General features: G+C 32.4%; 3 protein-coding genes across 3 annotated transcripts; all 3 read right to left on the bottom strand.

Moving 5' to 3' along the window:
- Nucleotides 1–2,864: 2,864 nt before the first annotated feature.
- Nucleotides 2,865–6,458, bottom strand: LOC107462164 (vesicle-associated protein 4-2). Its single transcript, XM_016080729.2, has 7 exons — nt 5,590–6,458; nt 5,073–5,143; nt 4,303–4,384; nt 4,089–4,207; nt 3,461–3,538; nt 3,258–3,377; nt 2,865–3,149 (listed from the first exon to the last, which is right to left on the bottom strand). Exons 1-7 carry the CDS (start codon nt 5,861–5,863, stop codon nt 3,087–3,089), a joined length of 807 nt encoding a protein of 268 aa, XP_015936215.1. The 5' UTR covers nt 5,864–6,458; the 3' UTR covers nt 2,865–3,086.
- Nucleotides 6,459–11,489: 5,031 nt separating this feature from the next.
- On the bottom strand, nt 11,490–12,057 carry LOC107462183 (uncharacterized). Its single transcript, XM_016080748.3, has one exon. The coding sequence runs from the start codon at nt 11,957–11,959 to the stop codon at nt 11,678–11,680; it is 282 nt and encodes a 93-aa protein (XP_015936234.1). The 5' UTR covers nt 11,960–12,057; the 3' UTR covers nt 11,490–11,677.
- A 2,329-nt stretch (nt 12,058–14,386) lies between these two features.
- LOC107462189 (uncharacterized) lies at nt 14,387–14,982 on the bottom strand. The gene has a single exon (XM_016080754.3). It carries the CDS (start codon nt 14,773–14,775, stop codon nt 14,521–14,523), a length of 255 nt encoding a protein of 84 aa, XP_015936240.1. The 5' UTR covers nt 14,776–14,982; the 3' UTR covers nt 14,387–14,520.
- Between the last annotated feature and the right edge of the window lie 23 nt (nt 14,983–15,005).

The raw sequence follows: 15,005 nt of genomic DNA, 5'->3' as shown, positions 1-15,005 counted from the left end.
GAAATAGTTCCATTAATTCTATCAATGAGTGCTTGGCAACTTGAAGATTGAACCATAACGAAACCAGATCATCAAATTAGAAAAGCACAAACAAACTTCAAGATCAAAAAAAACTTTTGATCCAGCTAACTGATTATCCAAATAATTTACTATACTTAAGCAAAGAATAACAGTTTTTAAAATTATTGATTTGAAAAGAAAAATCAAAAGCAAATCAAAATTATGTTATAACTTCAAAGATTATCAACATAAGAAAAAAAATCCCAATATCGTTTATCAAATCCAGAACAAGGCATTTCGATCAGAAACTCAACAAATTCATGCAATCCACAAATCCAAATACAATTCTATAAAGGGATCATATGGTAATTCATAGCAAACATAGATCGAATCTTCTAAGTAATTCATGAACTATTGACATTAGGAATCATAAAGAACAACCCAAAGACGAAGATTAAAGCATACATTCACAAAATTGGAGAAAAATTCGAACTAGCTACGAGAGAAATCACAAACCAGAACCAAAGCTGAAACCATTGCAAAAACACGTTCGAGAAAATCTACCAAAGGATAAGTTAAGATTGGGTACAAAAGGACAAGAGTAGTAAGAAGTGACAGAGAACTGATGATCGTAGTAATCAGAAGACAACAACGACATAGAGGGCAAAGAGGACATTCCTATAGGCCTTTAATTTGATAGTGTCACAATTTGTACAAATAGGGGCGCTTCTATTTATACAATTGTGATCCTACTATAGGACACTTGCTCCATATTACACAGGTTAAACTAAACTCTGATACCACTTTGTCACAGCCCAAAATGAGCTCTGACCGGCGCTCAGGGAAATAGTCTTAGCAAGCCTAACCGACCCAAATATAAGTTGAATAGGAAAATTACAAATATTATACAAGTTCTAAAATAAATAATTATACACTTATAACAAAATTAAGACAATTAAAAATAGTTGGATCCTGTTTGTGACATATGGAGCATACATCTAGGAACTCGACAAAGACTAGGTATTCAGTGCAGATCGTTACTCTTGAAAAGAAAGTCTTACATAGTCAAGTATTTGTTCCTGAAAAATGTTTTTAAAAAAAGGGTGAGTTTTACAACTCAGTGATTAGACAATACATCTACAATCGACATGAGACCATATAAACATTATTATCAAAGTAATTTTAATTAAAAAATAGTAGTTGATACTCATAAGTGAATCAATAAGGGAGTTTTCATACAGAAATCAAATCAAAAGTCCACACTTGGGCGGCTCCACCTCTATGGGTAGTCCTTTCCTCTAGTGTGTCCGTACGAAATAACAGATCCAACGTGTGGCCTACATGTTAGGCTAGCAACGCCCCTGCTAGTTGAGGTCTGAGCCAGATGCATCTAAGTTAACGTCATAACCGCCGTTAACTACGGTTTTCTAATACGAGCCTCCCAAACCAATCATACATCAGAAATATTTTTCAATCATACTTTTTCAATCATAAGAAATTTCAAACATGTTTCACAATCTTTAAAGTAAGTGAATAGCAATAAATACTTAAATGCTTCAAAAACAGATATTCAAACAAAATCAAACATCTTGGAATAATACAAAACTTCATCAAAAGTATATATGGTCTCATTTATAGTTCCAAAAGTATAAATTCCATAAAAAACGAATTATTAAATTCTAATAAATCTATTATTCTAATCAATTTAAAATCGTTCAAGGCAAATATAGTGAGTATAATTCAAAGATCATAATAGATATATGTTAAAATAATTATAGATGCCCAATCAAACAACTATAAATGTAAAGTCTACTCACAACTTGATCCCAAGAGACTGAAGATACCGAACCCAGAGTGTCAAAATTAGAGGATTGACATAGAATGGAACGAATGAGCGTAGAATTCGGATTAGGGCAGCGACAATGTGGAGCTGCGATAGTTTGGGTTATTGATAGGAACGGTTCAGCTCCAGTAGCACCAACAGCTTCATTAGCAACCAAGGTTCACCCGAACGGCAACCGGTGACGGAACAGCTCTCTATTCACGACGGCTCCTCTTGCACTTCTGTTTCTCGACAACGACAGCGACAGCGGCTGCCAGCCCCACCGGCACCGTCCCTTCCTCCCCTCTCTTCTTCCTGATTCTCACCCTCTCTGTTTTTTTTTTCTGTGTGTGTGTAGCGTGTGAGATTCTTCTTCCTGATTCTCACCCTCTCTGTTTTTTTTGTGTGTGTGTGTGTAGCGTGTGAGATGAGAGATGAGAGTGTTTGAGTTCATTTTGAAATTAGTGTTAGGTTTGGAAAAAGGAAATAAGGGTAGTGTAGGCATTTTGATAAAATTTGAGGGTTGGGTAGTAATAAAAGGAATTAGATGTAAAATGTTTCAAAAAAAACAATTAGGACATTACAGCCATCTTCTACCCAAATCAATGGAAGTGGAATTTGAGTTTGTTTGTAGTGTTCCAGATCATAAAGAATGAACATGCTAACTTGACAATTCAACATTTTGAACATCTTAAAAGTGCTTCAAAGATATTAGTTAAAAACACTCTAAGCATAATCATTTTTGTTCTTCACAATTTTGATTATATATACACAAATGATGGAGATATGAACTTATTTGAAGTTCATAAAACAAGAAGCTGTTGTGTCACTTTTGTCATGCATTCAAGCACATATTGCTTTGACTAAATTGATTCTTCTTTAGATCAATGAAACTGAATATAATCAAGATATTTGAATATGATTTGATCAACAAGATAACTATTTCCAACTGAGGCAAATCCAACCACAGCAATGATAAAGATGAAATTGAGTGAAGAATCAGTTCAAAAATCTCATTCAAAAGAAACAAGCTATCTAAAAGTTGTAAGAGAAGATATAGCATAGAAATTAAGTTCAGCCGATGGTAGCATTGATTCACTCGCACTTAACACCACAAACATTATTCAAAATGAAAAATTATTCAGTGTTTTCAATCTCTTAATAGCACTTCTCTAGATCACTCAACCACATTTGACAAATCAGTGGCCAGACAGTTCAGTTTCTGAACATAAAATTGGACAAAAGAACAGAAATGCTATATACTTTACACTGAATCCACGACACCTTCGACCTGCTGCCGAGCCAAGTATCGTTCTCTTCTTTCTTTCTGCAGAAGGAACAAGCAAGAGGGAACATAATTTTAACTTGAAATGAGAACATAATCCAATATACACCAAGCTTGGAGTAGCAAAAAGTATAGAAGTGTGTGTCTTACCCATTCATCAATAACTAGACCTTCTCCGGCGAGTCGAGGACCTGTCTCCTCCGGGGGTTTCTTCTGAGCTTCCAGTGCAGCCTCGGCCTCGGCCAACTGCCGTTTAAGCTTATCCAAAGCCTTTGAGAAACAATGTTTTAGATTCTAACTCCACACAGAAAGCTATAAGATCATATAACATATTTGAGACAAACTAATCTTACAGGGCTAGGGCGTTCCGGGTCAAGGAAGATGACCCGCAGAATTTGCTCTACAGCCACTTGATCTCTTTGCTCCTCAAACTGCAGGAAGAATTACATTTCACAACTTTGATCAGCATACAGAAGCATTCTGCATTGAGTATATATATACTGAAAGCATGTTTTATTCAATAAACCATTCCATCCTAAATGTACAAATCAATACACATTAAATACAATAGGGTTGGCTTATTAATCATTAGATGGATAAACTGACAAATTATGAGTCACATTATCAAAATCCTTCGCTATACTATATGTTTTGACTGAGAAAATGGATATTATGACATACACAGAAAAGGATTCAATCCTCTCACGTTCAAAATTAACATGACAAGTTCATGTTCACATCTTCACTTGCTTGTTTATCTTTTTAAGTTCTATTTTTTCAAAGTGATCAAATCAATGGTGGGGATGAGACCATCACAAGGTTGGAATCCAAATCCAATAAAAAAAACTTTAAGCATAAAAAAACAGCAGAAAGAAAAGTTACAGTGTCAGCTTATGTCAGCTTATGAAATAAGCAAGTATAAAAAATAAAAACAATGAAGGTTGATATCAATGTCTTGGGGGAAAAGTATAAGCAAATTACCAGTTCTGGTACATAGTCCATTTCTCCCTTCACTTTGAGGCTCATGATTTTGAACTTAACCCTGCTTTTTTGGTCAAGTGGTTTCTCATTGTTCTCTGGTGGCTCGACAAACTTAAACACTGCCAAATATGTTAACCTAAAGTTGTTAAGCAGGATTCACCAAATTCAAAGTACTTGACTAAACTGTAGAATCACGTTTCGAAGGACAAATTACCAGTGGCAATAATGCTTTCTCCAGGTGCAAGAATACCACCTGGAGGGCGCATATAACAACTTTTCGGTGCAGTTGTTTGAAACTAAGATGGAAACAAAACAAAAATGTCAGTTAGCAGCAATTTAAGTGGATTATACAACAAAAAAGCTACTGGTATACAACATGTCAATATACAACAATAGAAAAGTGTTCACTATCCTATAAAAATATGATGTGAAACTCGATAGGAACATCCTTATACCATATCAATGCCATGCTTCCTATCATCAAGTCAGTGTCGAAAACTTTCTTCAAGACTTCAAAACTGTTCATCTAAAGAAGGTGAACTCAATATAGAACAGAGAAGAAAATAAAACTGATATAAATGAATTGAACCTATTCATTCTGATGTAAGTGAGCTGCAATTCTGGCTTGTATAGGGATTACTAGTGTACATAGTAGTACATGCACATTTCTGTATTGGATTATTTTTAAGTAACAGAAAGCTAACTAAACTAACTTTACACTAACAGACTTCCACTACTTCTAACTGACTCATCTTCTCATTTCTTTCCCACAGTTCAAAAGACAGTTTTCTCAATTCTTGTCACAGTTGTTGAAGCAGTCTACCTAAGAAACTTCTCTGATCTAATATTTCAATTTTGTAGGTTGATTAAAACAATCCAAAATTGTCCCAAGAGGTGTCAAATGTCAACATACATTGACAGTGAGTGCCAGAAAAGTTTCAATGAAGATTTAATCACTAACTCATCATAAGGGATAAACCTCACCTTGAAAGCTACATGAGACTTGCTAGTGTTTTTAATCGCGATTGCACTCCTAACTTGCTTGCCAGGTTCATCTTCAAAACAAATTCAAAATGAATCAAATTCATCCAAAAGAATTCACTGGAACTCAAATCATATTCTTGATCCTAAATTCCTAATAACAATAAAACAAGGGGAAAAAACAGAATTAACAAATAAATAGATTAGTCTTGATATTTATAATCATAAAACTCTCAATACCTTAGAGGATAAATGATACAAGCAAAGCACTTAAAAGTTAAAACAGAAACACCAATTCAATCAGAGTAATTATTTATTCCTATAAAAGATCATCCAAAGCATCCTCCTAATCTTTTATACCTCATTAGTATTTAGAAGGATGTTTAAGACAATTTTATGATAATAAGTACATCACTACTCATTCAGCAATGAATCTTAACAGAAAATAATGCAACCCAAAAAGTTAATAATAAGAAAGAAAACAGAAACCAGTGACTAAATAAGTTCATAAGATACATACAAGGAAAGTAGAGTTTGTTGGGAGGATCAAGACGGAGCCTCCTCCTTGTAGGAAGCAGAGACTTTGCCACAGAAGAAACCATTCCTGAAGACTGATTCTGGGTGGATCTATCAAGAGATTGAAGACCCTGGTTTTGCTGATGAACATTGTGCATATAAGATGTTGAGGAAGAAGAAGAAGATGAAGAAGGTGCATGCGTTGTTTGCCAAAACGGCATTCTGCAAAAGCTCCAACCTTTACCATCAGACCCTGATTTCTCACTCTCCACCGCCATTCTTCGCCGGAATCTCGCCGGAAAAACAAACTCCCGGCAACTGGGGTCTCACAATTGCTCCGAAAGTTTCAAACTTCGTGATTTGTTGTGTGAAGGGTCTGAAGCCAGATTTGGGTATTCTTGTAGCAGAAAAAATTGTGCCTCTCTTGTTGAAAGCACTTGAACATAGTAAGAAAACAACACAAAGGTTGTTGAGAGTGACCTCACACGTTGTTTTTGATCCGAAAACACTTATATTTTTTTGTGTGTTTTGTCCAAAATGGTGGTCGTTACTGGTTAGTACCTTTTAATGAGTGAGACAATTTGGTAGCAGAAAAGGGATTCGGATTTGGGGTGTGAAATTTTTACTGTGTGAAGTTTGAAGTGTGAAGTGCGTGATTCGAATGAATGAACAAACCAAGTCGGATCTGAATGCTTCATAAACTTTGTGTATTTGATTTGTGTTTTTGAGGTCCGGGTGGAGCTGTTTGTGGGTTCCCGGGCTTTACAGTTGCTTTGATTCTACCATCTATGCAATCATTTGCTATTTCTTTTTATGTTTTTTCACATACAACAACATTAGCATCACCCATCTTTTCATTTCTTACTAATTGTGTAACTCATGTATTTTCCAAAGTAATCATGTTGTAAGAATATGTGAATTATAGTTGATGACATTAACAAAGTTTTATTTTTGTTGTTGAAGCTTTAGAAATAAGTTTTTACCTTTTTAGTAAGTTTTTACCTTTTTCTTAAAATTTAAGTTGAATTGAATTAAATTTATTAAATTTGTAATAAGATTTCGATATTGGTGATTCAATTGGAATATTTGATCAGCTTATTCATGTTATAAGTCAAGTAAAATAATAATTATATCACAAATTATATGGTCTTTGGTTTATTGTTTTGATCTTTGTTAACAATATTTTAGAATTGGTGTTAGTTTAGTCATTGATCTGTAACTGTGTGCTGCTGTCTGCTAAATGATTCAGCTACTGCAGCACATGCCTGCATCAATATATTAAAATCAGCATCCACAATCAACTTGGCTTCAAATCTAAACCACAAAAAAGAGAAGAAAATATACAAGGGGGAAAAGCGTTGGATGGATGGATGCATGCTTTTACCAAATTGACATTTCTTTCCCTCATTTTGTTGGATTCTTCTTGTGTTTGAAAATAACAGAAGAAAGCTTCTTTTAAAACTTAAGAGACTATTCCTATAAAGCCATGCTGCAATGATGTGCTATGATGTTAGTAACATTACCCATAATTGGTGTTATTAAGAATGACAACACAAGAAAACCCACTGATCCTTATGTGGCCCCTCTTGCATGAGGGTATTTTTTATCCCTTTTTGATCAATAGATTTATTTTAACAGTGGGCACAATTTTAAATTGCTATTATCTACTAGTAATTGTAATTGTGATGCAATACAAAAATAGTGGGGAAAAAATAGTATATATAGCCACCATGATGCTGATGTACTAGTATGTACCACAACAGCAATATTATATGGCTACATCTACAATAATAGACCATAATTTAAAACTACTATATTATTAAGAATGGCTGAATAATTCAGGATCAATGGTAATATGCTTGGAAACAATCAAACACCCTTTACTCCAAAGCTACTTTTCTCTGATTCAAAACTTGAAGACTTCTTAATATTCTTCTGATAATCAACTAGTTAGGTCATGGAATGATTTTACAGAATGCAGAGTTATATAAAGGTGCAATGGTCAAGGAGATGGATTTTATATAATATGGTTGCACTCACTTTTTGTTGAGTTGTTTCTAAATGTTAGGAGAAAGTAAGAGTGCTTCAATCTATAATCCACCATTTTTTTTGTAAACAAAGTAAAGTATGTTAGCACTAGCTAATTTAAGTGAAAATCAAGTGAAGTTTGATCAGATAAAAAAATATATTCAAAATGTTGGCCTAGCTAGAGAGGATTAAATAAACTAGCTGTATAAAAAAACAGAAAATGCTAAAAGAACACACACAAAAAAGGAGGCAAATGAAATTGCTCAACACCTATATTTCAGTTATCAGGATTTTTACATCAATCAATATCTATCAAAATGGAGAACCAACTTTGGATTCTATGCACACATGCACCATTAGAAGTCAACATTGCTCTATAAATAAAAGCTGAGTCCCCACCATGCATGCATCAAGGTTCAATCAGAGGCAAGACAAGTCCTAGTTTGGACCCCAGCAGCATAGGTACATAACAAGTCTCAATGATTCCTCAGACTCCTTCAATTTGTTGTAGCAGGAATTAACCATAGTAGATGATGAGAAAGGAATCTTGTTCTTGTTTTTCTTTTCCTGAGACAATGTTCCAACATGTTTCTTAGCTGATCTTATGGCATGGTTCCACCTACACACTGCTTGATCCTTCAAGGCCTCCACAACTCTAACCTTTGCTAATGCTTTACCTGATCACATTTTAACTAATTCTTTGTTTTCAAATTATTAACACAAGTTGATATATGATATACTTGATGATTGTAATTTGAAGTCTAAACTGTGTGGCTAAGTGAAGGTGCATGGTGTTGTTATTTATGTAAAGAAAAGGGTGTTACTAAACTACGGAAAGTACCAAAGATTTGGACAAAATAAAACCAGAGGCAGAAAGCCGTTTATAGCTAGTGGTTTTGAGGAAGCCAATGGTATATAGATAATGTTGTTTGGAGTTTTGGAATAAGGTTCAATGCATTATCCTTATATTTTGGATTTGGACCACTTGTCTTTGTCACACAAAGTGTCACACTCACTTAATGTTCGTATATGAGCATAATATAGATTACAAAATTTCAATTCATATGCAACTAATCCTTTTTTTGTTTTGTTGTTACATCAAATGCAGCTGTCTTTGCAGTTGCTAATGCAGTTTTTAGCACCCAAGTGGTGAATTTGATAATAGATTAATTGCTCAATGTCTATAGATCCATCATATCATGCCATCATGAGGGGAATTTCTTTATAGGGTTGATGTTTAAAGAGAAATAATGATTACAAAAAATAAAGGTTAAAATTTAAGCATGCCCCCATAAGGCATTTTTTTAATGCATATGCTGATATGCAAGCAGATTTTATAGGTTGCGATTGAAAGAGAGATGGAGATTGAGAGACTGAGATTGGGAGATAGAGATTGAGAAATAAAGATTAAATTAAGTTTCTGTATTGTATTTAGTATAAAATATACTTGATTGAGTTATGTCTCAGTTTTATGTTTAATTTAAAATAATTATGGAGATTGAGGGATAAATTTGAAATTTAAAAAGTTAAATGACGATATTTAAAAAAAAATGTTATTCACAAATTCTAGTCCTTTGTGTTTTTACTTTCTAGAGGTGCTAAAATTTTAAATTCAGAAACTGAAATTTTAGTTCTAATCTCTAACCACCAAAATAATACTAAGTCTCAATCCTCCTAATCTTTGAAAACCAACGTTATGATAGGGTTGATAAAGTAATAAATTTTATATCATAATAACAAAAATATAAAATTATAGGAATTTCTAGAAACCATGCTATTTATTTATTATTCGTATAAACTTAAAAAGTATTTCAATAACTTTTATTGGTTTTTGTTACTATATTAGCAATAGCAAGTAATTTATTGAGTGAATACGTCCCTGACAATTATCTCAAAAGAACAATGAGGCCCCTAAAAAAAACATCCAACTCGGCCGTGAGAAATTTTTTTGGGACTGATTAGTCCTTGTGCAAAAAAAAATAACATTGATTTTTTTGGCATAGAGGCTAATCAGTCCCATACAAATAAATCTCAGGAGTCGGATTGATATTTTTTTTTGTCAAGAATCTCGTTGTCTTTTGAGGCAATTGTCAGTAACTATTTTGGATTTTTCTCTAATTTATTTATTTTTCTGCTTTAGTTTGCAGTGTTTGCATAAGACACCACCACTAAGGATTTGTGCTGATGAGTTATCTTAATAAGCAGTAAGGATATAATACACGTTGGAAAGATCCACAAATTAAAGTGATAATAATTTGAAGAAATTAATCTAACATTGCTACTAATACATCTATCTTAATTGACATGTTCCTGTTTCCATGATGGAAAAATTGTTCATTACCAAACTATATATACATTCTGTTATGACAAATATTGGACCCAAAGATCCAAATGATATTATTATTATTATTATTATTATTATTATTATTATTATTATTATTATTATTATTATTATTTATCTTTCCCTTAATTGGGAGCCCAGCAACTTAGGTACATAACTATCCTCAAAGATTCCTCTGACTTCTTTGCATTTGAAACCATAGCAGAAGAAGAAAGGTTCTTTGCCTGAGACAAAGATCTAACATGGCTTTTCGCATGTTGTTGTGCTGATTTTAGGACATTGTTTCACCTCGATAAAACTATAATGAACTATAGAGTAATTAAACCTTCTTGAAACACTTGTTTTGTTTGGCCTTCTAAGATGCAAAACTAAAGTACTACAAATATGATCTGAAGTTGATTATGGTGTGGCTCGGTTGAAAGTTGGAAATTTTTTAAGTAGAATATAGGATATTAAGCTTGATATGATTTCCAATTTAGTAGGTGGAAATGAGAAACCAAGGGGTGAAAACTGAAAAGCCATTGCTAGTGGTTTTGAGGTCAATTGTTTTTGTGTGAAATAATTATACAGAGGAATGTTTATGTGATTAATTTTGTTGTCTATTAACTTAAATTTACTGTCTTGTTATTATATAATAAAATGTGATTTTTACTTTAAATACACTCTTATTCCATCATATAATGATGAAACAATGATAGAAAAAATAATCATTCCGTTGCTACTGAAATTCATATTATACCAGTCCCTAGCTGCTAAGTGGTACAGCACAACCTTATGTCTATGTCTAAAAAGTAAAAACTCAAGCATGAGGAGAATCTTATCCTTACACATCATCAGGATAAATTTTTATCTTGTCCTTTATCTTCTCACTGAAGACATCTATCCGCAGAAAATGAAATAAGTAAAACAAATACTAAAAAAATATTATGGGAATCTTTATAAATCTCTGGCAATCTGATCTTTATCTTTATGGAAATCAAATAATTTGTATGGAGTCGTATTTAAGACATATCTTGAGTGAATCTTAATTAGGAATTAGTTATAACATCAGTAATCCAAAGATACATAAATATGGGTTCATGTTGCTTTTTTCTTTTTGATATTTGTTTATAAATATGGGTTCACTGCCCCCATAAACATTGTTGTATCAACTGTGATCCTTATTAATGGTTTAATATTCTATTAGTTAATTAGAGTGGGAGTTGGAATAATAATAAAAAAAGAGAACACTAATCTATTACAAAGTGGGTTTGACATTATAAAGGATGTGGTAATAGGAAAATAAGAACGAGGATGTTTACTTTACTAGCTAGTATTAATTGACAGGTTAGTTATTAATAGTATATTATCTCCGGTAATTAATCACATGACAGTTCTATTACACATTAGTAATCAAATACATACACGCTTATTACATGCATGAAACTGATACGGTAAACAACTTATTGTGAATGTATTCTTGGATGGATTTCAATAAGGAAATAAGGCAGTGAACAGAAATTTTAGGAAATCAGATTATATGAAACTGCAAATCATTGTAGCAATCATGTAACACCATTTCATTTCATAGACTATACAATAATAATGAATTTGTACAAAGCTTGATACAGCAAGCAGAGACAGAAATCTCATTCTACTTAAGCCATAACTTTTCATGGCCTAGCTAGTAGCATCAAAGATGAAAAATTGCTTTATTGTCCCAAGTGGATCTCATTACTAATATTTAGTTAGGACCCCAACAAGATAAGTACATGACTGTTCTTAATGATTCCTCTGATTGCTTAGCTTTCTGGGACCTCTTGAGTACTGTAGTAGTGGAGACCATAGCAGCAGAAGAAGAAGAAGAAAACTGCTGCTTTGGTTGTGAAAACGATCTAACATGGCTCTTCACATGTTGTTGAACATTTCTAAGAGCATAGTTCCACCTGCACACTCCTTGGTCCTTCATAGCCTCCACAACTCCAACACTAGCAGCCACAATCCAATTTCTAGCTGAGCTACTCATTGTGTGTGTATATGTATGTATTAGTTCCTCTCCCAAAAAACCTGAACAAGTGATGAATAACTATGTATTTTGATTGATGAAGTAACATAACGTGTGTTATATATATAAAGGGAACTAGGGAAGCTTCCTTGTGGACTTGTGGTACCAGGTGAAATAAAAGTTTGTGCCAAATTTTTGAAAAATAAAACCAGTGGCTTGTGAAGGCAGTGGTATTCTGGTTTTAATTAGATGAGTCATGGTTCATGAATGTTTCATTGTCATGTTTCAAGGACACTGGTATTTCTCACTTAAGTGCCAATTTGATCCAATGGTTGAGTTACACGTGGAGATTCCGGTTTCACTTGAAGACAATTTAGGCACATGGTTTGCATATTCAATCAGACACTTTAGACCCAGTTTTTGGGAAGCCAGTTGTTTTATTGATAACTTTTCTTCAGAATAACTAAATGACTCTAATTCACTGCTAAAATTTATTATGGCTGGCTACACCTCCCAACTGCTAGCCATTATTCAACAGGTTTGTTACGGTACGATGATAAATTCATACGTATCGATACGTTTAAAATATGGATAAATAATAATAATTCACGTGAAATTTATTTTTCACATCAACATTTAATTTTTATTTTTTTAAATATATATTATATCACCACTTTTACTAATTCAACCCTTTAATTAAATAAAAATAAAAAAATATTTTTTATTTAATTTTATAAAAAATCTTAAACATCATTCTTTTATTTGATTAGACAAAAATATCCTTTTAAATTAACGAAATTTTAGAATTCAATTAATCTTAATTTTATAGTTTCAAATGATTTAAATAACAAAACAAAAATATATTTAAAAAACAAAAAATTAATATTTTTTCATCTTCTCCAATTTCTCTAATCATTTGTGTTCCTCTCTAAACAAAATATATCAATGAAATAAAAAATCAATCATTTTTCATCTTTCTCCAATTATCTCTCTAAAATAAAAAAGTGAAAATCTCGAATCAAAACCCTAGATTCTTCGCTGCTGCCGTCCCAATGGCTTCATCCGCGTCGTCCAACCATTTCAGCACACGACCTTCAATTTTTTTCAAATCCCTTCTTTCGTTCTGAACACAATGCTTGGTTTCATCTCTTTTACCTTCAAGATCAGTAACACGGTCACTTAACTCCTTAAAATTGGCTTTGTAGAATATTACATAACTGAATTGCCTTCTAATGGCACCCACAGTATAGTCTGCCACTTTTTCGGCAAGAGAAATTAAAATTTTCAGTGACTGCTTTGATTCAAGAGCTGAAACTAAAACAAAAGTCGAAAAATTTTGAATGAGAAAATGAGTTCAAAATATATTTGGTTTGTGACTTTTATTGCTTTGCTTCAGAGGGGTAATTAGAGAAGATGAAAAACGATCGATTTTTTATTTTTTGATATGTTTTGATTAGAAGGGATACGAATGATTAGAGAAATTGGAGAAGACGAAAAAATTTTAATTTTTTGTTTTTTAATATATTTTTATTTTGTTGTTTAAATTATTTGAAACTATAAAATTAGGATTAATTGAATTCTAAAATTTCGTTAATTTAAAAGGATATTTTTGTCTAATCAAATAAAAGAAGGATGTTTAAGATGTTTTATAAAATTAAATAAAAAATATTTTTTATTTTTATTTAATTAAATAGATATATTAGTAAAAATGGTGATATAATATATATTTAAAAAAATAAAAATTAAATATTGATGTGAAAAATAAATTTCATGTGACTTGTTATTATTTGTTCATATTTTAAACGTATCGGTACGTATGAATTTATTATCATATATGAATTTATCATCGTCCTGTAGCAAACACCATAATACACATGCTTAATTAAAACTATAGGATATTATTTTAGCGTAGCAAACACCATAATACACATGCTTAATTAAAACTATAGGATATTATTTTAGCTAAGGTATATATATTCCTTTCAAGAAAATTTGAAATTCGTGATCTTACTAATAAAAGAATTTTTAGATAAAAAAATCTCAGTAATAAAGAAAAGACAAAACAGAAGTTGTGGGAAAAGAAAACCAATTCAGGTCCAGTCAGTTGATTGAGTTTTCTTTTTCTTATTATTCCTTTTATCAGAAAATACAGCTGATATTGTGCTATGAAAGAATTTCAAGTGTAGTAGCCTAGTAGGTACAAAGCTGTTTCAAAAAACCATTATTTCAGATTTTATTTGAGTAACGGATGATATACATATCCTTTTCTGTTTTTTTTTTCTCCTTTTATTAATTTTAGTTGAGTATATTAATCAGCACTTTGATTTCTAATAAAACAGAAAAATAGGTTGCCAGTTGTAATTGATTGATTCAGCCATAGTCAAGAATATTTAATTCACAGAGTATAGCTTTCTCACCAAACTTTAACCAAATTGTAAAAATCCAAGGGGCAAGAAATATGGATAATGACATATATAGTTTCTGACTTTAATAATATCTACTCTTACAATTTCCATCAAGAAACTTATCAACACTATCTATATCTATGCATCTATATTACAATAGTAATCTCTTATGGTTGTTCAATTTGGACCCCAGCAACTTAAGTACATGACAGTCCTCAAGGACTCTTCTCCCTTGTTGTCCTTCAATTTGGTGGAAACAAGAGCAGAAGAAGAAGATGAGAGAGTGGTCTTTGCTTGAGACATGGATCTAACATGGTTCTTGAGGTGCTGCTGAGCATTTCTTATGACAAAGTTCCACCTACACACACCCAACTGGTCCTTCAATGTCTCCACAGCTCCCAGACTTGCTGCCACCATCCATGACTTACTCATCTTAACACTTATGAATGATCACAAAAACACTGATTTTGATTAAGAAGGCTTTCTGTATTGTATTGAGAGACTAGAGAATGGATTGCTGCTGGAGAAAATTGTGAGATGGAAACTCTTATTTATAGGGAAACTTTTTTTGTGAGATAACATAGTAGGTAGATACAACAGGCAACACACCTGGTTTGTGGGAAAACCAGTGGCTTCCTACATGTGGTTTTGGAAAACTAGAA

Source organism: Arachis duranensis, chromosome 8 (assembly GCF_000817695.3).
Source record: "Arachis duranensis cultivar V14167 chromosome 8, aradu.V14167.gnm2.J7QH, whole genome shotgun sequence".
NCBI classification, from domain to species: Eukaryota; Viridiplantae; Streptophyta; class Magnoliopsida; order Fabales; family Fabaceae; genus Arachis; species Arachis duranensis.
Note: the sequence above shows the minus strand (reverse complement) of the source record. Positions and strands in the feature narration are given on the sequence as shown.

Excerpts from the sequence above, each read along its gene's own strand:
- LOC107462183 (XM_016080748.3), bottom strand. The coding sequence starts at position 11,959 with ATGAGTAGCTCAGCTAGAAATTGGATTGTGGCTGCTAGTGTTGGAGTT.
- LOC107462164 (XM_016080729.2), bottom strand. The coding sequence starts at position 5,863 with ATGGCGGTGGAGAGTGAGAAATCAGGGTCTGATGGTAAAGGTTGGAGC. Across the intron at positions 3,378-3,460 it reads ACCCGGAACGCCCTAGCCCT|GCTTTGGATAAGCTTAAACG; the intron begins GTAAGATTAGTT and ends TGTTTCTCAAAG. Across the intron at positions 3,150-3,257 it reads GTCTAGTTATTGATGAATGG|AAAGAAAGAAGAGAACGATA; the intron begins GTAAGACACACA and ends TTCCTTCTGCAG.
- LOC107462189 (XM_016080754.3), bottom strand. The coding sequence starts at position 14,775 with ATGAGTAAGTCATGGATGGTGGCAGCAAGTCTGGGAGCTGTGGAGACA.